This window comes from Colletotrichum scovillei (genome assembly GCF_011075155.1).
Source record: "Colletotrichum scovillei strain TJNH1 chromosome Unknown Contig00002, whole genome shotgun sequence".
Taxonomy (NCBI): domain Eukaryota; kingdom Fungi; phylum Ascomycota; class Sordariomycetes; order Glomerellales; family Glomerellaceae; genus Colletotrichum; species Colletotrichum scovillei.
This window is the reverse complement of record NW_023336260.1, coordinates 2373257-2398570: the sequence shown is the minus strand read 5'-3', so window position 1 is coordinate 2398570 and position 25314 is coordinate 2373257. Positions and strand designations below refer to the sequence as shown.

The 25314-nt window shown below is 53.7% G+C and overlaps 3 protein-coding genes across 3 annotated transcripts; all 3 read left to right on the top strand.

Annotated features, from left to right (window-relative positions):
• Window positions 1-10380: 10380 nt before the first annotated feature.
• On the top strand, window positions 10381-13131 carry HER10_EVM0008638 (uncharacterized protein). The gene is made up of 3 exons (XM_035478153.1): window positions 10381-11091; window positions 11151-12143; window positions 12204-13131. The coding sequence occupies exons 1-3, from the start codon at window positions 10957-10959 to the stop codon at window positions 12756-12758; spliced, it is 1683 nt and encodes a 560-aa protein (XP_035337463.1). The 5' UTR covers window positions 10381-10956; the 3' UTR covers window positions 12759-13131.
• A 6470-nt stretch (window positions 13132-19601) lies between these two features.
• On the top strand, window positions 19602-23275 carry HER10_EVM0006726 (glycosyl hydrolase family 47). The gene is made up of 2 exons (XM_035476304.1): window positions 19602-19991; window positions 20048-23275. The coding sequence occupies exons 1-2, from the start codon at window positions 19791-19793 to the stop codon at window positions 23084-23086; spliced, it is 3240 nt and encodes a 1079-aa protein (XP_035337303.1). The 5' UTR covers window positions 19602-19790; the 3' UTR covers window positions 23087-23275.
• A 356-nt stretch (window positions 23276-23631) lies between these two features.
• On the top strand, window positions 23632-25297 carry HER10_EVM0006398 (mismatch-specific thymine-DNA glycosylate). The gene has a single exon (XM_035475984.1). The coding sequence runs from the start codon at window positions 24119-24121 to the stop codon at window positions 25202-25204; it is 1086 nt and encodes a 361-aa protein (XP_035337285.1). The 5' UTR covers window positions 23632-24118; the 3' UTR covers window positions 25205-25297.
• The last annotated feature ends 17 nt before the right edge of the window (window positions 25298-25314 follow it).

Here is a 25314-nt window from a genome sequence, read left to right as displayed (position 1 = left end):
ATGCATCGTCAAACAATGGTGATGTATGAGTGAGGTGGCTGACATGTGTCCAGCGGTGAATCAGTCTCCCGATGATGCCCCCTCTGAGTTTACTTCGGACTACGGATAATCGTGACCGCACTGACGCCGAGACTGTACACAATGCGAAGGAAGACATGATCATATCCTTCCCAAATGGACCTTCACATGGAAATCAATCAGCCTCAGGTACTGTCAAGCGTAACAGGCATCAGCGGGCGTCAGGAGGAGAACAGCTCAATCTCAACGGCCCCATTCATTCGCCTTTGTCAGAAACGCAATTTGGGGGGGGATGGTATCCCTCAGTTCTGCCTTACGATCACGAAGTGGACGAACGATGATCACGACGATGATGACGATGGGCACGTTCGTGTGAATGATAGGTCCCTAGACCTGAGAGCGCTCGATTCCCCAATCATCACATGGAGCAATGAGAGTCGCATTGGAGCGGGTATCGAGAGAAAGTCCGAGGACTCCAACCCCCCCTCAAGACCGACCACCTTCCCCTTCTTTGCCTCGTAAAAGGACTCCATTGACCGAGGGGGGATGAAGTCTTTTTTTCAAAGGAACTCGGAGGTAGCTCCTATTCGCTAGAGAGCCGCCGGTCGCGTATGTGACGGCCCAACAGACCTGATAATGTATGATCAATAGCATAGGCACACTGGCCAGGATTCCCTTTCCGTTACGTCTCGTTCGGCGGCCGCCAGTGGCTGTATCGGCGCGGCGGTGGGGAGAGAAGGACAAGAGAGTATCTGTCGGTTGTGACACTCTCCGCCTTGATGGAGGGGGTATCATCGCGGAGTCAAGGAGTCAAGCACGGTCTGGGCTCTGTATCTTGTATCGGTACAAGCTTGACAAGTATCTTCTTTCTCGAGGGCGTTGGGAACATCGCCATCGTCGCTTGTTTCATCGTTCAGAAAGAGAATCGTAGGGCTGGCGAGAGGGGCGGCGAGATGATGGGATCATGGGGTGAAGGGAGAAAGGGGAGGGGGGGCTATGGTTCGCTTGGACGAGAGCGAGGGCGTTCGTCCGGTATCTCCATCATGACAGGGACTAGAGATGCCTTCTTTTCACTCCCCGTCGAATGGGAAGGCAAGAATGGACAGGTTTTCCCGGTCTAGACGCACACCTTTCGTCTACTTTGTCAACTTTCCACTCATGGAATTAGGGGGGCCAAGAGGTGACGAGAGAATCGAACCAGGGCGAAGGCGTGAGGGATGTTGGTCCAGCTGCTCTGATTCGCCGTGTTCTTAATTCTCGTTCGCTCGGCCCTGCGCCCTGTGACTGAGGCCGTTTCGTTCTGGCGAAGGGATCGATATGAGGCACGATATCAGGCAAAAGAGTCATCATGGAAAGGGGACGAATCATTGCACGTTACTCGAGGGTGATGGCATCCTAGCCTGGCGAACAAAGAACCAGTCATGATGGGCTTTACCAACAGCCTGCGGTAAACGCTCCGTAGACGTCTCTGTCTCTCTCGAGGTACTGCGCCACCCGTGGCAGCGGGAGTGGCGGCCGGGATTAACCTTAGATTATGGCGGGCTGCATCTTGTCTGGCTACTATTCTCGATCGCGTGGAGGAAGAAGGGGGGAAGGGGGCTGTCGAGTGGACGCGGAAACGATGGCTTCGAGTGTGTGTAACGTATTGATGGGACGTTCTGCGCTTGTTTGATGCTTGTGGATACGAAAGGAGAAGAAGATGACGGGTTCCTGGTGCGCTTCCGTCGTCTATCGTTGGTCGAAGCACGAAGGGGCTGTTCTGTCTTCTGCTTTGGGCGTGGTCGGAAGTCATTGGGGGCTGTTTGGGCGTTGGTGTTGTTGGCTAATGGTGTTTCTTTCCCACGCAGAAGGGCTTCACAGCCTCACCCGTGGGGCTCGACGCTCCGCCACTTGGAACGCTTTTTCACCGCAAGGTAGGAATAGGACAGAATACGAAATAGAAACAAGTTCGACGGGAGGTTGACATGACGTTTCGAATGCCTTGTTCCTGCAGACAAGCTGAAGTGAGTGCCCGTTTGACCGCTCAAGCGGCGCAGCTGCAGCTCCGGGAATGCTGTAGTTGCGGAAGAGGAGGATTGCAGAAAATAGCAAAGGATTCTGCACCCCGACGTCAGCTCCAATACTGCGGCCGAAATATTGGGGTGCAGAGAGAGACCTCAAAGGCCTCAACACGTGTGTGCTGGAGGGGCTGCCGGTGATGACCACTTGGGCACCCTAATACGCCCTCGCGATAGCTTCTGAACTCGACCACGAAAACTATACACTTTTGGGTTGCCCATGGAAAATTTCTTCTTGGCAGCGATTTCTCCTTCGCAGATACCCGGAGTCGCCGGGGCAGCAAGGAGGGGGCTTTGCAGGCACTTGGCCGCCTTTTCGGGCCTCTGTTGTGGCCTCGTGGATTGACGACCAGTCAAAACAACGTGATCAATGAGCTATAAGGTAGAAGGCCAAATCGAAAGAGAATGCCTTGCGAGGCGTTATCCTCTACCAAGAACAACATCGCTCAAAATCCGTCACCAAACTGTGCCGACGTAACCATATTCATTCAACGAGGGGTAGTATCCGTAGTGATGACCAGTTCAGTGCTGGGAGTGGGCCAGACTGGAAATTGACTCAACACCGCCCTACCCACAACTCGAGATCAGATGAGAGAGCTTCCCCGGCAATGTACATTCGAGCTTCTTGTACAGATTAGAGTGCTGATTATCCCCACAGAGGCGTAGCGAGAGCGCGCACACCAGCAGCGGCTTTTGAAAACGGCCGGAGCAATCGTTACGGCCGTTGGTTGTAGCCTCGCAGTCAACGGCTCGGGTAGAGACATGATACCGGACAGAGATGAGCAGCATTGGGGGCTGAAATTAATTGCCGAAGGATTCGAGATGCTTTGCTCCCCCTCTTCGTATGCCCATCCTGCAGATGGGTGAGGTCGTGGTAGTGGTGGTGGCGGCTGCGCCTTTTGCGAATCTTTCAGGCCATTGTCTGGTTCGACATTCCCACGCAATCACAAAGCTTGACCCTGGAAAGGGGGCAGAAGGGATTTCTTTCTTTCCCCGGGGACCGTTTTGCCGCTGTTCCAGATGCGACATGGAGAAAGATGTTCTTACGGGCGCAACCGGCGGAGGGCCTAACGCCCGCCTTTGTCCACACTGGACCACTCCTGGCAGCTCTTCCACAGAACCACCGCGGCTTCCAGTATGTCCACCCCCTCTACTGAACGGTGAAGTCCCGGAGACTGGCAATCCATGACAACTGCAGAACCTCGTCACGCCGCGGACCGGTTGTGCCGTCCTTGATTCGCGGGAGCCGGGGGAGATGGCGACAGCAGGTTGCCGTGTACAGAGGACCGCCATCACTGAAGACAGGTGGTTTGCCTCGTTTCTCCAATCGTTGACGAGCAGGCAGACACCACGAATACAAGGCGCCGTCCTCCAGGAGGTATTTGTGTTTATGGAAACCTCGCGTGGGTGTAGCAGGGCTTGCCTTTGGGGAATTCAGATCAGAGTCCGACGGGAGAGCGAGGCCGTCCGGCTACCCAGTTATCAGCTACCATCGCTGCGCCTTTTTCCAGAATAAGTAACTGTGATTGCCTTCATTGAGCAGTTCTTCAGTGAAAATAAAGCTGCCCAAGGTTTAGGATCAAGCACGGATTTCCATGATACGCGCTTCTAGCCGCAAAGAGCTCATGCCCTTGAAGCCGAATGGATGCCCAAAAACCCGGCGTGGAGCTTGCCATATTCCGCATGTGGCCGGGAGAGACCTTGAAAGTGTGGAAGAAGTCTCCTGGTGTATCTCCTTGTACCCTGAGGCTTTTCTCATGGTGCCCTAGGAATGGCCAGCAAGTCCTCGTCCAAGGGGGGCGTCAGACTTCGTTGATTGCAATGGATGGTGGAGTCTCGGGGTTGCATGGTGCAGCGATGGCAAGCGCCATCGAACCACTGCCCACTGGAAATCTCGGACGGAAAGCTCACATGGCGAGCGGCAAGATCGCTGTCAGTCTGAGCGTACTTCGGTGCCTCGGACGGATACCTCTGGTCAGGGTTCTTGAATCCATAGCATGGCTTGGCATGAAGATGGAGGTTGCCACGTCCAGACAGTTTGTCACCCCGTCCGACCAAAGGAATATCGTTTCCTCTCGGCTGATTTGATACTGTTTTACCGCCAGAATGTGTTGACTTGCTTGAAGACGGACCTAGACAATTTGCAGTACCAAACCCTAGCAGACGATGCTTTGCGGTGGATACCTGTTTCCTGGCATATCCAGTAGGACGCTTGCCGGAGACCAGCTGCATTCGCGACCCGAGAGATCGGAAGCGCTCAAAGTGCATGAGAATGTGCAATGCAATGCAAACCAGAAATCCAGGCGAAGAAGAGGCAGTGTTGGCTTGATTCGGACCCAGGTTGTGAATATGGACGCCCATAACCGCGTCAGGGACAGTGACAGACGCGACCAACGGCGTGATGAGGCAGTGACGGCCAATGGGGGCGACGAACTATGCGACCTGGGCGCTAAGAGCGTAAAATTTCAGGGAATGGGGATACGGCCAGTCCCTCATTAGGCTGTTTGCGGCCGGTAAAGTTTTCCTTTGGAAAAGTCGACGACCCGAGAAGCGACCATGAGCAGAGAGAGTTGACCTCGGGCTCGCGGCCATGTCGCCTGCTTCTGATGCCGCACCTCGGGACTCGTCAAGCGGTCGTCCCTGCAACCGAATGGGAGATATCATGGTAACGACATGTCGAAGAGAGTGGGACTGAGAGGCTAAGGCGGCACAGCGGTCTCCTCGAACCTCAACGTGGCACAGGCTGGGGGGCTTAGAAAGGCCAGAGGATCAGACTGCACCTCAGCCTTCTGTTTCGGCATCTATCCATAGAACGGCGATCTGCAAGGTACCATCGGTCTGAGGAACATGAGGAAGGGCCGGCACGCGAAGGCAGGACGGCTTCAGTGTCGTCTCCTCTCGAGGCAGGACGTACAGGTTCAGCTTGACTTGGCTCATCAAGGATGCGTCATGGCTTCCGGTACAGTACCCGCATCTGGAACCATGGGATCGCGGAAGGGAGCGGCCAGGAGCAACAAAGTTGGGGCACGTTTCTGCAGCAAGGCGCAGGTGGTGTGGAAGAATGCGTGTGATGGCAGGTAGCTACGAGGCAGCGGCGTGTGAAGTCTAGAAGAATGTGGGTGGGTGTGTGATATCGCGGTTAAAAAGTTGACAAAGTTGCGTTCTATTGACCTTGCGCTGTTGGTGATGAAGTCTGGCCGCTTGTTGGAAGTGAAATGGTTTATCTGGGAGTCACTAGCGACACCATGAGTGGTTGAATGTGCTTAAGCTTCAATTCGAAAGAACAGACGCGCGCTAAGTCCGAAGAATAGGATCGGTTTCTGACCACTGAGGTGTGCTTGTGGAAGTGGAGAAGGCACGGTAGGGGTAGGGTGAATAAAACGGGAATTGACGGTAGGTGGGCAGTACGTACTCAAAGTGAGAGGGGGAAGATGGGGGGGAGGGGGGTGTTGGATGGTGTTTTGGTGGCCTCAGGCTTCAAACTGATCCCGGTAGCCCTGACAGAATGCTTTCGAGGCGAGCCAATGAAAGCCTCAAATGAGGGTGGACTTCATCTAGTTCTGACGCTAAAATAGCGCGAACCAGACTGTCGGGTCCGCGCTAGTACTGTGTAAGGATATCCCTGACGACTAAAGAGATGAGAACTGAGCGTATTGGTTCAGCGTCCGTTTCCCCCCTCCCTCTCTGCAGCAAAGTCGCGTTCCTCTCCTCTTGTTTCGCACCGGCGACCATACGTGGCTATTGTTCTTTCCTGCTCAATCAAAAGGCATGGTCGAGGGTCTCAAAGTTGCATGCATCGCAGTCAATATCAGCCCATTCTTCCCTTGCCTTGTGGCAACTCACCCTTTTTCGAACGAGCTTCAAGCCAGGTAGGGGGGAGGCGTATGAACGCCCGCTGTGTGGGGGCAAGCATGGCATCAACCGGTTCTTCAGAAGTTCAGAGTCGAGTCTGTGATCGGGCCCCCCTCAATTCGACTCCCATCCCCATAGTAAGACATCGACTGTATGAAGGTACGGGCGGGATACTCCGAGGAATCACAAAAGAGAACAGTGTCTGTGCCAGTCAGCCAGATTATGCGGCAACCCTCTCGTGGCACGAAATGGATCTCAGATCGTGGCGGGCGGCAGCTTATGCTTATGGGCCCTCGGGATCGAACGGTTCCCGCCTCTTCCCGCTCGTTTGTCCAATCCTCTGTCGCCTTCACTGTGAAGTTGCTGGTCCCGTGTCCATCAAGCTTATGGGGACTGCCCAGTTCAAAGCAGAGTACTCCGTATGCCATCACTGCCTTCACTATGCTAGCTTGGCTAGGTGCGTACACCAGGGTGCATGGCCTGGCTTGTACGGAGCATGTACCACAGTATGCTTGCCTTGATCGACAGTGGCTTGATCGCATAATAATCGCCGTGGCCAAGGAATGGGAATAACATGGAGACTCAATGCCATGGTGGGAGGCGAGAGTCGAGACAATGTGAAAGCTTTGTTCCACTGGCGCGTGTTTACCGATGCTGCAACAAGTTCTGCACAGGCAAGGGAAGCCCCCCTGACTTTTTTCTTTTTTCTAACGAGCCATGGCCTGACATGAGCATGTCTCTCTGGACGCTGGGAAGAGAAGAGCAAGGTAGTCCAGGAAGAAGGCAATTTCAACGACGAGTACCTAGTTCTCGGATAACAGTTTAAGCAATTCCATCCTGAAGGGCCCGGGTTCTTCCAGTGACTCCAGCCCACTCCAGTGCGGTCCAGTTCGGTGCCCACTCAAGCAATGTCCAAGACTCCAAGTTGACGGGACGCGTCCCGGTCACACCCAGCGACGGGGAGTCAAGGTCGACAAGCGAGTCCTATGGGAACTGTGCCCCCGCTTTGTCCGAGGAATTGCAGCCTCAAAACCCACACGCCCAAACATCAGAGGTCTATCTTAGGGATACCCCCACCACCCCTGTCTCTCGAAGATTCTCACCTGGTGGATGGTGCTGGGGGTAGCTGGGCACTGGCCGTTCTGTTCCGCGACTCTTGGCGTAGGGCGGGCCTGAGGTGACCAGACCTTAGGGCAATGCAGATTTCGGCAACGGTACCCTTAGCTATCGTAAGGGTCCCGCCCACGAAACTGATAGCAAGTAGGCAAATGTGACAGACATGAGAGAGAGGAGAGTCATAGTGTAATGTACCTTGGGAAGTGCCGCTGAAAGAGATTCTAAGTTTCTGACTTATCATTGAGTCAAGGTTTTCACAAGTGGAAAAGGACTTGGTGGTAAAGACACATGTCAGCCCTTAGACTCATTGACCATGTGATGATCAAAATTAAGGCAACGATACGCCGGTTAGGAGAAATCAGTTATCTGAATTCTGAACTCCAGGAAACTGGACCTACCTGGACTGGAGAAGGTGAAGGAGCGGATCCGGCTCAAGGACGGCACAGTTGACGCGTGCAGACAGACGGGTAAGGTACTTACTTGGGTATGTACAGTTGCGGTATGTCGCATGTGTCGAATGGAAGGCAGGCACGCCACACAGCAGGAAGTCAAGAAGGTAGGAAGGCCGCAGGGAGTCGGAACGGAAGGAAGGACTCACTTAGGACCTGAACGAGAATGGGAATGAGAAGCAGAATGAGAGCAGAATGAGAATGAGGCAGGCACGCGCAAGATACGTACCGCAAGACCCCACTTGCCTTTTCCTACCCCCGGCTTTCCCAGGTTGCCGACCCCGTTGCGGCCGCTCAGGGAGCCAATCACACGGTTCATGCAATGACACCCGTGGACTCGGCCGTTGTCCTCTGTTGAGTCTCTTTGGCTTGACCCCCGAGGTACAGACGGAGTCCATGCTCACCTCACTCACATCCTTTGCCTTCCCTCTCTTCCTCTCTTCTCTCTTCACCAACCCCCATTTTGAACCCGACCCGGAACCGAAACGTCGACCAGGGCCAGCTCCCGACATCGAGTGTAGCATATCCTCACAACTTCCTTTTTTCTCTTCGTTGATAATTGTACTGGGCATTTTTTCGCGAGTTTGATTACCGTGTCGTTCTAGCTACCTTAATCTGATGGCCATTTCATTACTTGAACCCCGGAATTATGCTCCGGATATCTTCAACCTACACACTTATGAGATGGTTGAAGTCTACATAATACCCCATCGCCTCTTTTTGACACACATCACTACACCTTAACGACTGGCACTCACTCGCATTGCCATGCCCGCCGTCGCCGGAGAATGCTAACATTTCCAAGACTTCCTCAATGCTATACTTTGTTCGCGGCTCTCTCCAATCGGACAGCGATGCACTAAGAGCAGGGAGTTCACCCACTGACATAGCGTCAAGATCGATTTGATTCCTCTTTTCTCGTCTATCAACTAATCCACCACGGGAGCAAACCCGTATCAGTCCCGTCCCGGGGCAACCCCGTTGTAATGGTCCACGTCAATCTTGGCGTATCTGGGTCCTTTACGTGCGTAACTACGTGCGTAGTGTACAACTCGGACGCAGATTGATAGCCCCCAGACGTCACAATGTCAACCGTTCTGCTACAGTCACCCACACTTCGATCCAAGTCTGCATTTCTCCCACACCAAACATAATGCCCTTCCAGCATTTAAACTTGATAACATTGCTTTTTGGCAACGCAACTCCGCTAAGTCCATTTCGATTCTGCACTTTACAAAGTTCAGCGAGAGCCCTACCATCCAGTGTAACCTCCGGCTGGCGGGGTTGTCCCAAGCAAGTGGTCCTCGTACTGTATACAGAGTATGGGGGAAGAAAGAGGCAAGTTATCCCACAACCCCAGCAGGAGTTAGCCTGTGCCCATGTCGTTTCTTCTGCTACAGCTTCCGTGCTACACTACTTCCTTGATGCCGCCTCGTTTCCCAAGTCTGTGATCTCGGATACTGACTACCAGTACACAATGCTATCAAGGTTCATGGCCTAGGTAGACAATGCTTCCCGCCCCCATCCAAGTACATTCATCATGGCTCAAGGGACTCAGAGCAGCGGAATCGCGGGGTTTTTGTTTTTCTCACGCTGAACTAGACCCCATCGCCGATACTCATCCCTGACGTGCTCTGCCTTACAGCTAGAAAGAGTGAGAAAAAGCTGTGTGCCGTGCAGCCGTACGATCTAGGATCCATCAGAGAAGGCAGCACATGCGGCGCAGGTCAACGCTCATCCCCCTCCTCCTTGGAGATTCTTCGCCCGCGCACAAGGAGCATCACATATCGAGTGTCTCCATCGCCAATGGACGTTTAATATATTCTAGACCCCATCTACCTGCCTGTCCACGCCATTCACGTAAGTACAAATCTGCCCAATAACTTTGCCCCTTCTACTTAACGAAGTCCAGGTAGCCGAGTGAAGATGCTGGTAGGCCTGGATTTCGAAGCACACAGGCTTCAGAAAACAAAGACGTATCAATGTCGGATGAGCCAGGCCATAGAAACAAGCGGTTGTCCTCTTCGCTCTATACTGCAGCCGACTTATACCCTCGCCACTCTCATTGGTACCTTCAAATAATCGAGAAATGCAATACTGGGTAGGTATGTATGCTCAGAGGCTCGGACTCACTATCAAGCTCTACTATGCTGAGCCTTGCTCTATCAGTCGTTCTCTTCCCCACTGGTCCCACACCTGTCAGCCATTTAGGCGCTGTAAGGCGGCCGCACGGAAAGAGACAGAGCCAGAGACGGAGATGAGACAGAGCAAACTACTCTACTGCGTACGGAGTACGTACGTTGGACGAGTTTCTGGGAGACTGGTAGACGTCCTACTCCGGTGGGCTGTAACATCGCTACGGATACAGCCTACTGGGCTGGACTGGGCTGCATCTGCGAGTGTGACTGTCATGTCATCGGGACTGCTGCTGCTGGTCTGCTGCTACTCTGTCGTGTATGTAGGTGTGTATGAGGTGTGGTTCTTGCTGGCAATGGTAGCCTCTCAGAATCTTTCGCTCTATCCCCTGCTCTTTCTCTTTTACCCCCATCCATGGAGCTGTGGATACACACGCCCCATGCCCTTTTTTCTCTCTTTCCCTCGCTCTATCTGGTCTTTCCAGACACACGCCCCCCCCAAGCCCCAAGACAAGGCCCCAAAGCTGCTCGGCCGACTGAATCGACCCGCATCTACAGAGTTGCACTACTGCGTACCCGTACATACCAGCCCCGGGCGGCTATCGTCTGCGAGGAACCATACTCACCCATGCCCCCGCATGCAAGTCTGTCTCTGCTTCTGTCTGTGGTTCTGCCTCTATCGTTGTCGCCGTCTCTTCTCTCTGCTGTGCTGTGCTTGTCCTGCCTGTCCTGCCTAAGGTAACCCCTCCTCCTGCTGCTCTTCCTCGTCTCCTGCTCTCTTGGTCTGTGTCCCGGCCCTATCTACACCTACCTTACCTTCCAGACTACAACGGCCTCATGTACCTCGTGTACACTATCCTTCCCCCTGTCCCTTCCTCGAACCCTGGCGATGGTCCCCGCTGCTTTCTATCCTGGAGAGTGGCACTCGTTCAAATCGTCTCGACTGGCAGGCTCCCCTTGCGAAAAAAATACAAACCTTTAGATCGGCACCATCGCTGTCCACTTCGCTCGTCATTAATAGGCCGCGGCCATCTCGTCCTCGCGAGGCTCTCTTCTCATTCATCCCACTTGACAAGTCCAATTACGGAGAGGCAGACTTCACTGACTCTTTGAATTCTTTATTACCGTCCATCTTCCCCCCTTCCCATCCTCTTATAAGACAAGACAAGCTTCACACAACCACAAACCATCAAAGCTCTTGCCTACATCTAACTCTTTGGAGTTTCCCATTGCCACTTACACACCACTCTCCACAACCTCAACACTTTCACTTCCACATTCCACATCTACTCCAACTGTCCACAAACTCCTCTTGGTCACCATTTGATCATGACGAGCCAGAACTACGTCGAACAAACCACTATGCATTCAGACGGACTATCAGACCCCATGCCCAGCAGGCGCACCTCAGTGGCACAGCCTCCTACCACAATCTATCCAGACCTCAGAAGCCCTCCTTTTGCAGTAAGTCGATATATCCCATGTCCTCAAGCAGCCATCCAGACGTGTCTGACAGATACAAGGTCACAACTTTCAACCATCAGTCGCAACTTGGTGAATCCCACATGTTGACTCCAGTATCTGGTGGCGGCTCGCCCTGCATGCAACAAACAACAACTCTTCCCCAGTACCCATCAGCGATGGCTCCCATGCAGCCCCAGTCCAGTCCTTCCGGATCCTCCAGGATGGCTTGGCATAACACTGTGGCTATGAGTGCTCCCCAGAGCCAGGTTGGCTCCCCTATGGCCATGAACCCTCCCACAACCGAGAGTCATTTCGAGATGAACTACATCCAAGCAGAACCTGAGCACGAACGCGAACCTCCCGAAGACTACTACTTTGGTAACTACACGGTCTCCGCGCAACCTCAATCGGACCAGGGTTCTATGTCCCCTCAGATGCCACCCCACGGCTACTACATGTCTCAACCCCAGCAGCAAATGATGCAGCCGCAGCCTATCATGGGCGAGCTTTCCATGGGACAAATTCCGCATCCTTCGCAAGCCCAGGCGCAGTACTATGCCCAGCCTCCGACTCACACCTGGGTAGAGGACTCTGATATCACAGCCTTCAAGTCTGAGGCTACTAGGAGACGTTACATGGGATACGCCCTTCCAAGCACACAGATACAACGTCCCGAAGTCGTTCGGGGACCTACCCGAGCCCGTCAAAACAGCCAACAAGCAGCGGGCCGGTGCCAAAGATCTCCTCGCCTGAGAGGTCGAGCGGAACAGTCCGAGGCAGAATCATCTGAAGAGCCGACCGCCGATGACGAGATGGCGCATATCAACTCGCTCCCCGATGAATTCGTCGTCAAACCGGAATGCCCTGAAGACGTTGCCTTTCTCTTCCATCGTCAAAGGGATATGATTATCTCAGGTGGCAAGGGTAACGGAATGTGGGATATCATTGCGGGCGAGCACAGAGAGAGGTTTGGAATGACAAGCTCTGCTGCACGTTTGCAAATGCAGGTGACGAGAGGAAGATCCAACTTTCTGGAGTGGTCACTCAGAGACGTAAGTCATGCTCATGGTGTAGGGATTCTTTTGTGAGCAACACAACTAACAAGGTACCAGAGACATAAGGTCAAAATGGCTTTCGATTTCGTCGATGCGCATTATTTCAAGATGGTCCACCGCAAGTTCAAGGAGCTCGGCGGTGGACAAACAACTGCGTGGGGCGCAAGTGACGTCGAGTATCTGGCAGTCGAGCGTGGCATGGTAGATTCGGGCTACACGGCCGAGCCTACTACTCAGCCGGGAAAGTCGCGGAGGACAAAGAAGCAGCAAACCCGCCTGAGGAACCTCGCCACAAGCAGCGCCGTCCTGCTTGACGACACAGTCGAAGTACGGCAGAACCCAGAACGGCGACAACAAATACTCGATGAAATATATGAGTACCGTGGCGAGGATCCCGAAGACGGTGTCGACGAAGAGCCCATGTTCAAGACAGTGGCCAGGGCTCGCCCACGCGGCCGCCAAGTAGAGATCAAGATGGAGGAGGAGAGCCCTGAGGAAGAGACGGCATCCTCGTCCAGCAAGGCCAAGGGCAAGCAGCCTGCCAAGAAAAGAGCACCAGCGAAGCCTAGGGCCGTCAGAGCACGCACGGCACCCAAGCCCAAGTTGGCCTGAAGAATCGTCGAGGTTCAGACAAAATCTACGACGCACACATCAACACCAACTGTGATGGTGACCTTCACTTCTTCCGACGGTAGCCTCCTATGAGGTTGGCCTTAGCATGCTATTCCCAAGCCCAAGCGGCTGTGATGACGTATAGATTGTTCCTTGTCATTTTGCATTCTGTTTCCTTTTGGTTTGGTCTTGGATTTCTTGTTTTGGCTGAAAAGATACCACTCATTTCGTATGGTTTCTCATCCTGGGAGGGAAAGGAGGACGACAGGCGGCAAGGGCTCTTCTGGGTTCCGCATATCATTATCTCGCGTACATTTACATTTCACTGTCTATATTCATTTATGCCATTTGCAACATTTATTCACAAACATACACTCATCAAATATCACCTTACATTGAACCACTGTGCACACAAGGCCAGCTACATCGCCATCGTCGCGAATCTTCCATGTAAATGTCCTCAGCCATTGTGAATAGGCTGCCTTGATACCTACCGATGCCGTTACCCGACGAGGAAGAGACTCGCCGTCCAATCCGCCTGCCCGTTATGACACCGTGGGATGGGCCAAGAGTCACAACTCATCTATCTCCAGGCAGGATTTCCGAGTTCTCGGGACCAAGGCAGCATTTGCACTCGCCGACGCGCCCAATGTAACGGGACTACGCTCGGAGTCGTCTCATGACCATGGACTGGGAAGACAGCTCATCTACCCGTACTTTGGCCCATTCATGCCATCGTCATCAGGATACGCCAAGAGAAACAAAGCGACTTGTTCTCCTCTTCTACTGCTACACCACTGTCGAACAGCAATTACGACGACGTTGAGAGACGAGTTAGCACGCCTTGTTCGTCACATCAAACCCATGTTCATGCTTCATGTCGGGCTGGAGGGAGGGCCCCGGGGGGGGCTAGCCCTCTTCAACGGGCGCCCCGTCCGTGCTCTCTCTTCCTCCTGCCCCCCTACTGCCCAGGAACAGGCGAAGGCGAGGGTGATTGGGCTGTGGGAAGGGTATGAACGACCCGGAGACCAGGAAAGGCAGACCAGATGGCATGGAGGGAGAGAAGAAAGATGTGCCCTGCGCTGCGGTTGCGGGTGTGGCTTTTCCTCAACGGCGGCGCGGGTGGTGGTGGATACCCACACCGGCAAGAAAAGTACGCTATAAAGCACCCGCTTCAAGTTCTCATACGATGAATAGAGCGACTAACATCCACAGCCAGGCCGTGTCTGCGGCCCTTCTGGCCCGGATGCGACATGCTGCTTTTCCGCAGCCTGAGAAGTCGAAACTTTTACCCTTTTCAGACGGGATAGTGGATATCGGGTCCGTTCAGGGTCAAGGGGGGAAAGGGGAGGGGACGGGGGGAGGGATGGATCGTAGCAAGAAAGTGTTTAAAAGAGGCCATCACTTGGGGGGCCCTTGAGAGACTGAGAGTGAGAGAGGGAGAAGGAAAGAGGATCACAGAGGTTCAACTGTCAGAGAGTCCCATAGCTTTTTTGCAGTAACCGTAAAGAGGCATTGCAAGGTTATGGGGGGTTTAGTCGCACTGTCGCAGAGGGGCATATCTAGCGCGGTGTCTTTGTGACCAGGGGACATACGTAGTAAGGCGCACAGGGCCAGAAGAAGGAAAAAAAAGGCAGGGACAAGCATGGCGGCGGCGGCGCGCTCCAGGCAAAGGAAGGGTGGCACGGGTGGGGGAAGATGGGAGACGAGAAGGAAAAGAGATTCTCACTGAGTATCCGTACCCTCTTTGATGTTTCCCCGGGGCATCATCCCCGTAGGCTACGGAGTAGGTACACTTTTCTGCCTGATAGACTCCATTGCTTGCCTGCCCGCTGCCTTGGTGGTGGTCCGCTTTGGACCCTGATGTGTATCCGTACGGAAAGAGAGGAGGGGGAGAGAGATGATGAAGAGACGGGGGCGGAGGGACATTCAGGACGACGATACTCTCTCCGTGTCTACCTACGGAGTACACAATAGGTAAGGTAGACTCAAAGAGGCAGAACGTGAAAGAGACGGCGAGTGGTGGGTACCCCAGCCGGCGGCCCCGCAGAGCGGCTTCCGCGCACTTTGTGATTGTCGCCCTTTGCCGCCAAGACCTGGCATTTTCGGCTTCCCGGACTAAAGGTTCTTGTCCATTGCTGTGCCCATTATGCCCATTTCCTGTTCCAAAAAATCTCGCGAGCTGCTCTCGCGGACGGACGGTCACTCACGTGAAGTGGGAAGGCTGTGAGAAATTCCGAATTTCCGGGGGCCCGTCCTGTCCTGGCCTGACCTGCCCTGGCCTGGCTGCTTGGGTGAAGTTGCCGGGAGTTCAAATGTGGCAGGTAAAGTGAGGCAAGGTAGGTAATGAGATCCTGTAAGTCATCGATCGTCTTTGCTTCCCTATCAACCCGTTTCTCTACATCTCCCCAACAAAGTTAAAGCAAGTAATCAAGTCACGTAGTACGGCAAAACTTTAGGTTGTGTAGCACAGAAGAATAAGAAAAAAAAAAAAAAAAAGTGTATAAGAGGGCAAGCAGCTGTTCCGTGTAATTCGGCAGTGGCGCGGCAGGCTGGCAGCAAACCAAGCTCTCGGCCGTTGACGAGATAGGTTCGATCCGAGGCAAGATGACGATGGGTGAAGAGAGTACCCTCCCCGATCAATGGGGCATTGAGCATTGGGCATCGGGTAGGATAGCGTGGGTAGGCGAATGTGAATAAGAAAAAAGTGAACGCTAGACGGGCCGGAATTATGCAATCAAGTCCGGACGTGACTACGTCCAGTCTAGTGGAACATCTCTTGGTCCCTTTTTTCCCTCTCTCTTTCGTAGCCGGCTTGACGCGGGGACGGACGTCAATCCGCTTCGGTTTAATGCTGTCTCACAATTCCTGGTGTCCATGAATGGTTTAATCATCATCGTCGTCGTCGTCGTCGTCGTCGTCTTTGCGTCGTAGTCGAGCGCGGGCCCGAAGATTGCGCGCGCAATCTCACAATCTCAATCGCATTCATGGAGCGCATTCATGATCCATCGTCTCATCTGATCGAGCGGGGGTCCCCGTTGAACGAATGTTGCAAAAAAAAGGAAACGGCTGACGGGTCGGAGGGAATCTCCTCTTCACCCCCCATCCTTTCCCCCTCCCTCTTATGCTTTCATGGGATGCTCATCCTGACCTAGAATGCTGACCGGTGCGGGTGTGTGACGGGAATGCGATTGCGGACCTGTGATTGATCCTCTGCTTTCCAGAATCCGGGAAGAGAGAAAGCCTTCGGCGAGAGGAGAGGGAACCACCGCGACCAGGGGCCCGGAAGGGGTGACGAAGCGACGAACCTCCCTGCTTTGCTTGAAGCACCACAAAAACGCACGCTCACAAGACAGACAGACACCAGCCCTCGCCGGGGGAGGGGGTGTGCCTTGGATGCCCATCCTATGGTGCGAATCACGGGTAATGGTGCGTGCGTATTCCGCACTCCGTACCGTAGTCCGTACCCTCTTTCGTCTCCGTACGGCAACGGGTGCTAGGCTTGCATGGACCACTAGGCGTTCCGCAGTCGCAACGTTCCCTTGCTCGCGCGCCTTGGGTGTGGAGCCTTCAACCTCTCTTCCTCTTCCAGCCCCCACCCTCTCGAGTCCACGTCCGGTCTGGTCTGCAGAGACACTTCATCAACCGTCCCAGGAATTCGGTAAATTGGATGGAGACAGCGCGATAAAAACGCAAACTCTCATCTTGTCCAGACTATGTTTGTGGCCTGCGCCGGGTATCTTTGAGAGGCGACTAGGGGTGGGTGGAATCAAGAGAAAGAGGGCCGCTGGTGCCTGTTCCCTTGTCCTTCAACGGGTCCCTCGCGGAGTCGAGCTCAACGCTAGAGATTTCACTTGATTTGTTCTCTCGTAATTGCCATTGTTCGGCTGCCGTCCGTGGTCTTCCGTTTCGCTGCTTCGTCTAGAGACGCCGCAGCCCCAATGATCCCCAATGATCAGAGAGGGGGAACTGGGGACGAGAGCATCCCCCCCGCTTGCTTGGCTCACGGGCCACTGTCAGCCATGGGGTTTCCGATAGTGTTGATCAACTTGGGGGTGCTTGACTGGGCTGAGCTGCCATCCTCGAAGCGATGTAGCCCTCTGTTGCAACTTGCCGTGCCTAGGCAGGCTAACCTTGCCCAATACACCAATACACACGTCAAGGTCGTCCACTTCGTTTTTCCGATGATCTTTCCAGGACAAGATCGTTTGTCACCTCACGCCATTGTCGGCGGCCGCCTCCATGGGGTCGTATCATGGGGTCGTAGGTGTGCGCAGCCCATTGTTCAACCCATGATTCTGGTCGCAGTAGCCCAGTAAGTTATTGTGTGACATCGAGTAACACTTGGAGAGTGTCAACCCCGGATTCTGGTCTTCGCAGGCGCCGCCCAAAACCCGTATTGCGCCTGTTCCAACCGGTCTTCTTGATCCAACGGCGAAGCTGCGAAGCGCGAAGCGCGTGTGCCAGGCCGAAGAGACGATCATGCCATCCATCACATCTGCCATGCACTATATCCGGAATGAGCCTGCCAGATCACCACCAAACGGGCGAAGGAGTGGTCGGTAATTCTCATCTGCAGCGGCTAAGCCACTACTCATGCAAAACCTAGCCAGTCAAATGGCTATCCGTCTTCTCGGGACGAATCAGAAGTGCAGAATAGAACCGCCTGCCGGGTATAACCTTTCCCTTGCAGAGGAGTCGCAGCATCCGTACAAGCAGAACAGCAAGCAAGCCAATCGCGCCATCCAGCGGCGTCATGGAGACAATCGCTCACCCTGCTCTCCCCTTTTCCACCAGTAGACGCTCTGTTTCCGTACTGCCAATGGAATGACTGCAAACACGCACTCTGGTCCAGAGTTTCTGCAGCTTCTGCCTCATTTTTTCTTCTTTGCAGGCCTCGTTCCAGAGCATCGGGTCCAAAGTCGGTGAAGACAAGATTGTTATTGTTCCGGGAGGGAATCCAAATCGTTGTGCTCCTGCCTCATTTGGATGTTCGAAACAGACCCGGTGCCGAGTTGAATGGTTCGCCATCTGGCAATCGACATGGCATCGAACATTTCCCAGGAAGAGGGAACGGAGGTGGAAGATTGCGCCCGCATTCCAGGTTTCCAGACTTCTAATGACTGCTTTGCGACATCCACCGCGAGGTCCGCTTTCGTGATCTAGAGCTCTCTGAAATTTCTCTGATTTGGAATCGGGGGACGACAAGAACTACGCCGCAGACTGTCAAAGGAGATCTTCAGCCCGAGGGCTGAGCACCTTGACTGACAGGGTGCATACAGCAAGAGGCTCCTGCTTGATGTACCACTGAGAAATGAAGATGTGGGATGTAGCTTTGTGAAGCGAGATGTAATCCTGGCCGACGGGCGTTATAGTAAAGTTCATGACGGTAGACTGTAGCGGGCTACTCTCGCAGTAACTTCGGTGTCCAGGCGGCGTCGCCTCAGCCGCGTATCAGTGTATGTCAAGCCGCATACCCCGCGCGCTCAATGAGGAACTCCGCCTACTCGAGAGACGTTCACTACTTCGGAAGAAACGACTGGTACGCGGAACATCATGCGCGAAGTATCGGGGCTGGAGTATAGCTGGTGAACGATCATGGTGAATGGCAGATGTTCGACTGCTAAGCCTGCGAGATGGGCGCGGAAGGCTGAAGCCAGGGCCTGCCGAATTGGCCTGGCGGTGTGCGCGGCCCGTTTGGCGGCCAGCTGCGGTTCCATCACAAATACCCAGGGGTGATGACCGGCTGTACGAAAAGTTCAAGTGGGCCGAACAGACGTCACAGCTTGTCGGTAACTCTGCCCCAAAATGGCCCTCGCCGACAAAGTCGATGCTGAAGCTCGCTTCCCCTCAATGCTGCCTGAAACTGGGACACGGTTCTGATCGGAATGGCTTAACGTTGTGGGGGCAGCACCGGTGATGGACCGCTGCGCTCCGACATTGACTATCATCGGCCCTGGGCGTGAGGCAAGCGTGCATCGTATCGAAGTCTTCATTAGATAGCCTCGATATTGTGGGTTAGAACTTGGTCATGTAGAAGAAGAGGTTTCGCGCTTATGCGGCGCGCCTGTCGCCCAACAACAGAAGCGCTTCGAGAAAGCATCCTTCGATGAGGTTGACTTTGGAGGATTTTGGCGCTGTGGGGTTGTTGGAAGAAAGAAAGCTTCCCGTCAGTTAGCGCGAACGGTGGTGAGTGCACTGGCCACACCTTGTTCTCAGTGATGAGGTAAGATTTTGCGATAAGCAAGATAAGAGGGTCACGTAGATTCTTCCATTCCTTCTCGGCCTGATCAACCTACACTAGATAGAGCTTCTCTTACGAAGCTTGCCTATGCCTTCTATCCATTTCCCCCACCACCTTGGTAGAAATTCCAAAGGTCAGTTGATTTTGCAACTTTTTCCAGCAAGTACTATCATTCTTTTCAGTTTCATACCTTACCGCATAAACCCCAATCATGTTGCTCTTCATTTTTCCAAGCTGCTCTTGCTGCGTTCTCGGGGAATAATCGGGTATTATATCTGTGCTGATCGAGCATATAAATGATTGTGTGCCTCATGCAAACGGCAATTGAAAGTAAGATTTTATTGCCGTTGGCCGGATCTATAGAAGGCAGGGAATAACATCACGACTTTATCAACACCTTCTAGAAGCCTGATCGGCAACTGACTCAAGACACGTTCGTCCAATCTGACTATACACTACGGTAGGTGCCAGAAGTTGAGGTGCAGCACTACAGCAGCAACGCACCGAAAATAGGCGTGCTGAGTCAGCAGCTCCACCAATGGGAGGAAGATGACAGACATCGCATCCCACTTTGATGTTCGACGTCAGACACGAGACCTATCAAGGGCGGGCGACGTTTTTCAGTTCAACGTTGTTCCATATTTTCTCTGCGAATATTGTCTTTTTTTCGGTGATACCCATGTTATTTTTCAAAGAACAACTTGCTTGATGGCCCAAATTCCATGAAGAGCCTCGACTTCAGTCCCGCATAAATCGAGAGGCATCTGCCGCTGGCAGCCGGCTGATTGATGGGAACCCTGCCCAGCGCCACAAGAGATAGCATCACCATGTTATCGCGATCATCCATCCTGGGCTACCTGTGTCTTTTATGGCCGACAGTTGTGTTTGCACTAAGTCACGCTCACCTTGCCGAACTTCGAAATGCAACTACCCAGGTCTTCCACCATGGCTGGGACAACTACATGCGCGTTGCATTCCCCGAGGACGAGGTACGCAAACACCTAGCATCTGTGAGGCATTGGAAACAGACTGACTTCGCATCTAGTTACGCCCGATATCCTGTACACCGTTGACGCGCGACCCGGCGAACCCCGGAAACTACGATTTGAACGATGTCCTTGGCAACTACTCCCTTACCCTCATCGACAGCCTTTCGACCCTGGCTATCCTCGCAGGGACACCCTCCGATGAACATACTGCTGTCTGGGCTCTGCAGGAGTTCCAGCAGAGCGTCGCAGCTTTCGTCGAATACTATGGCGACGGAAGACGCGGGCCGTCTGGGGAAGGGCGAAGGGCGCGAGGCTTTGATCTGGACAGCAAAGTTCAAGTCTTCGAGACAGTCATCAGAGGAGTCGGCGGCTTGCTGAGCGCGCATTTGTTTGCTATAGGAGAGTTGCCTATACCTGGCTATAACCCGGGCCAAACTTTCAACGAAGACGAGGATTCTGATCCGCTGGAGCTGCACCCCATAGCATGGCCAAACAACTTCAAGTACGATGGGCAGCTTCTCAGACTAGCTTTGGACCTTGCAGAGCGACTCTTGCCTGCTTTCTATACGAACACAGGGCTGCCGTATCCACGAGTCAACCTGCGACACGGCATACCTTTCTACGTCAACTCTCCACTGCATAAAGTCTCTCGCGATGACCCGGATTCAACTCGAGCGACGAACGAAAAGACGGATACGTGTAGCGCCGGCGCCGGAAGCCTTGTCCTAGAATTCACCGTTCTCAGCAGGCTCACAGGCGACTCAAGGTTCGAACAGTTGGCGAAGCGAGCGTTTTGGGCAGTGTGGAAGGCCAAGAGCGACATTGGTCTTGTTGGTAATGCAATTGACCCTGAAAAGGGCGAGTGGGTCAGCTTTGACTCGGGGATTGGCGCTGGCGTTGACAGCTTCTTTGAATATGCACTGAAAAGCCATATTCTATTGTCTGGTCATGAGCTACCGAATATCACCGCCTCAGAGCCACCCACTGATCGGCAGTGGCTCGATCCCAATACATTACACGACACACCTTTAACGCCTGAGGAGAACTCTGCTGGTGCTTTCCTGGAGGCGTGGCACCATGCGCACGCAGCTATCAAGCGCCACCTGTACAATGACGCGCATCACCCATATTACATGACTGGTCACCGAACTCGCGGGTACGCTTTCACAAGCTGGATTGACAGCTTAGCAGCCTTTTATCCTGGATTGCTTGCGATGGCAGGTGAGATTGAGGAGGCCGAGGAAGCCAACCTACTATATACAGCTTTATGGACACGTTACGGGGCGTTGCCCGAGAGATGGTCTGTACGTGAGAGACAAGTCGACTCAGGCATTGGTTGGTGGCCTGGCCGCCCTGAATTCATCGAGTCCAACTATTACCTGTATCGCGCTACGAACGACCCCTGGTATGTGCACGTCGGGGAGATGGTCCTTAGTGACATCAAGAGACTGTGTTACACGAAATGCGGTTGGTCCGGCCTCCAGAATGTCGACACTGGGGAGAAGGCCGACCGTATGCAGAGCTTTTTTCTTGGAGAGACCACCAAGTATCTATATCTGCTCTTCGATCCAGACCACCCGTTGAACAAGCTCGATGCCGCTTATGTCTTCACTACAGAGGCGCATCCTCTGATCATCCCTCGGAGAAGAACGAGGCCAAACAAGAAGCAGGAACGTCGCAAACAACACAGCAGCGTCGAGGTCTACTACGACGAGAATTTTACGAATACCTGCCCTATCCCAAAGCAAGTTCCTCTTACGGGTTCTGTTCTGGCTGCGCGGCCCGATGTCTTTCACGCAGCGAGTTTCGTCAATCTTCACACCATCTCCAACCCACGTAGTGGAGTTGAGTTGGTTCCCGCCGGAAAAGGCAGCAATGGCTCGATATCGAGATACAAGGCAAACCATACTTTTTTCCCCTGGACACTTCCACGCACGCTCATCCCAGACAACGGCACCTGTGCCGCCCTGCCTTTCAAGCCTACGCTAGTCATTGAGTTTCCGGCAAATATTCAACAGGGCAGCGTTGGGAGCGCCTTCAATAGCCTGTTTGCCAACACTGCCGCCTTCAAGACACCTGTAGGCGTCAGGATCTCTGCTCTGAGTGGATTGAAAGTCCACTTCGTTCAGGAAGATTCGTTTGATTCAGCATACGATCATACATGGAGGGTCACCCAGGTCAACCATATGCCGCTAGGAAGAGATGAGCCAGTTCACATTGACGCGGACCTCTTGAAAGGCATTTCCGATCCTCTATTCAATCGTGTTCGATACAATGGCTTTGTCGAGCTCATCATGATGCACGGGGAGCCGGAAGAGCGTAACGCCAGTGCACCTGCCCCCGCCGAGGGGCTGGAGGTTGAAATTAGTGACCTTGACGATCAAGTTCAGCTCACTGAAGAGGCGCAATCTGAGCTCGTAGAAGACCAGACTTCCGGCAAGAGTATGAACACTGCCTACAGGTCCATGCTCAAGTCCATGATCCGCGCTGTCACCTCTGTCTTTGATCCCACCAATACCCCGGCGCCACTCCCCGCTGGTGCCAAGGCAAACTTCCATGTTGAGAGCTATATGGGTGCTTTGGCAGTGGGCAAAGGGGCTGTTCCGCTTCCCGATGTTACTGATGCTTCTATCCCAAGTGACGACACCCCTCCGAACCTTTCTTGGCAGACAGTCTATCGAGCAGGCTTTGGGTGTGACGGTCGCCTGCCTGACGAAGCGCCTCGCAATCACCAGATTATTGTCCTGCGCCGTGGGGGCTGCTCATTCAGTGAAAAGATTGCCAACATTCCCTCCTACACACCCTCGCCGCGATCTCTACAGCTTGTCATCATTGTCGACGAGGAGGAGCTCGAGACCAATTATGTGTTCAGCGCCCCTGACTTGTGGGAATATGAGATGATTAAGCCTCACCTGGACGTTGAGCAGGTCACACCGTCGGGGCTGCGGCGGCCGCACCCCATCGCTATGGTGATGATTCGCGGTGGTGGACCAGAGGCATATGAGAAATTTGGCAATGCCCTCGGTGTGGGGGTTCGGAGAAAATACTTCATTGAGACCCAAGGGCGGAGGGTGGATAACATCATTGTCCTGTAAACTGGGTAAAGATGCCGTCAGAGTTGAAAAGGAGAGGGTACTACTCGTTGAATGGAGGTTCATGGTCTTTTGGAGCATAGCGATACATTGTATATACGGGTCTGGAGGTGCATGATAGATACCATATGTGGAGGAGTTTCCGTTTTGCTTGATCAATTGAAATTGAATTGCAGTTTGAAATTTTGGCCGTTAAAGCAAGTCTTGGTTTTTATCTTGGTGATGTAGAATCAACAACAACAAGCCTGAGCACTTGATTAAGCTAAACGTTAAATCTTCGAAGGAATATCCGTCATTCTATGATGATGGTTTGCCGCTGACTTATCAAGATGCTGACGAGAGCTATCTTAGTCGTTACGGATTTGCTGCTGGATAAAAGTCAAGCTGAAGCTTCTTTATTGCGAGTCGCTCCTGCCTTTGAACAACTGTAGAGGTTTTGTGGGTCCAGTAGCACGGATGACGCCAAAGGAAGGCAGGACCCCTAAATCAAATTACCTTAAGCTACTTCGTCCTAACATGTTGGCGAGGTTCTAGCCAGGACCTGTCAAGCAACGTTTAGTTCAACTTGCCTCAAACTCAAAATCGAACTACTTCTCCCCAAACCCGATCCCATCAACGGTGTGCCGTATTCATCGTCTTGCTTCAAGGACACCCTCAATACCCCGAATCATACCTTGCCCGACACTGCTGAGTACATCAAGGGATAGAGCCGATGTGCTGCAAGTGAGCACATCTGGAGGCGCATTCTCGATATCAAAATACATATTACCCAAACTCTTTCGTCTTGAACCTCGTATTACGCAGCACGTCAACGCATGTCTGAGGCTGCGTGATTCTTTCCTCCCTCATTTGACGAGATTTAACACTTAAAGCCTCGTACAGAGACGTACAACAGTGGCTCCAACAAACATCACAACTAGGACCTTGTTGTTGATGAGACGGCCGGCTCGGTTGAGACCTGACAGGGTAGCCCAGCCCGCCATACAGACTGGAATCTGAAGTTGTTTCTCCAACGTTCGACAATCAAAATCAGCTATGGACTCGCCGTTCTTTGACGCGGAGCCTCAACCCAAGGCTGCGAGCTTTAAGGGGCGACTTCAGATGCAAGACTTCATGTTCACCCCGACAGGCGAACCGCCCAGCACCAGCATTGGCAGTACTATCACTGCCAACAACGTTTCTACATCTCCCAGAGATCCCCCGCGGCGGCCCCTCCGTCGTAGTCCGCGAAAGCAGACTCCACTCGGCCCCGTCCCGTCCCCGAACCGAGTCACCAAGCAGACGACCCGCGGCCGCACCAAATCGCAAGCCCTCGAGTCCGCTTCAACATCCATCTCTCTCAAATTCGAAGAAGCAGAAGAAGACTTACAAGACATCTCCAACAAACCAAGCCCAAAGCCAGAGCCAACCGCAAAACCAAAATCAAAACGCAAACGCAAGGCCGCCGGAGGCTACGCGCCACCCTCAACCTACGCCCACCTCCCCCACCTAACCGACATTCTCGCACCAGACCTCCTCGTCCTCTTCGTCGGCCTCAACCCAGGCCTCCGCACCGCAGCCCTCGGCCACGTCTACGCCCACCCCTCCAATCTCTTTTGGAAGCTCCTCTACTCCTCGGGCATCACCCCGCGCCTCTGCGCCCCGACGGAGGACCGCGACCTGCCGGCGCTGTACGGGCTGGGCAACACCAACATTGTCGCCCGCCCGAGCCGCAACGGCGCCGAGCTCTCCAAGGCGGAGATGGACGAGGGCGTCGGGGCCCTCGAGGAGAAGGTCCGGGGCTGCAGACCCGAGGTCGTCTGTATCGTGGGCAAGTCGATCTGGGAGAGCATCTGGCGGGTGAGGCACGGAAGGGGTATCAAGAAGGAGGAGTTTCGGTACGGGTGGCAGGACGAGAGCGAGAACATGGGTGTCGTTGTGAAGGCGGAGCAGGATGAGGGGATCGAAGGAGATGGTGTAGAGGCGTTTCAGGCGTGGGCTGGCGCCAAGGTCTTTGTTGCTACAAGCACGAGCGGACTTGCTGCATCGCTCCGCCCGGCTGAGAAGGAAAGGATTTGGAGAGAGTTGGGTGTTTGGTGTGAGCGAAGACGGGCTGAAAGAGAGGCCGTAGCCGAAGCTTGAGTGCAGCGGTCAACAGCGTCCCCGACAGTCCGAGGCGGTAACAGCAATTTTACATCGTAGTTGGCGTTGATGTTTTTCAATGCGGACGCCGGCTTACCTTAAGTTGGTAT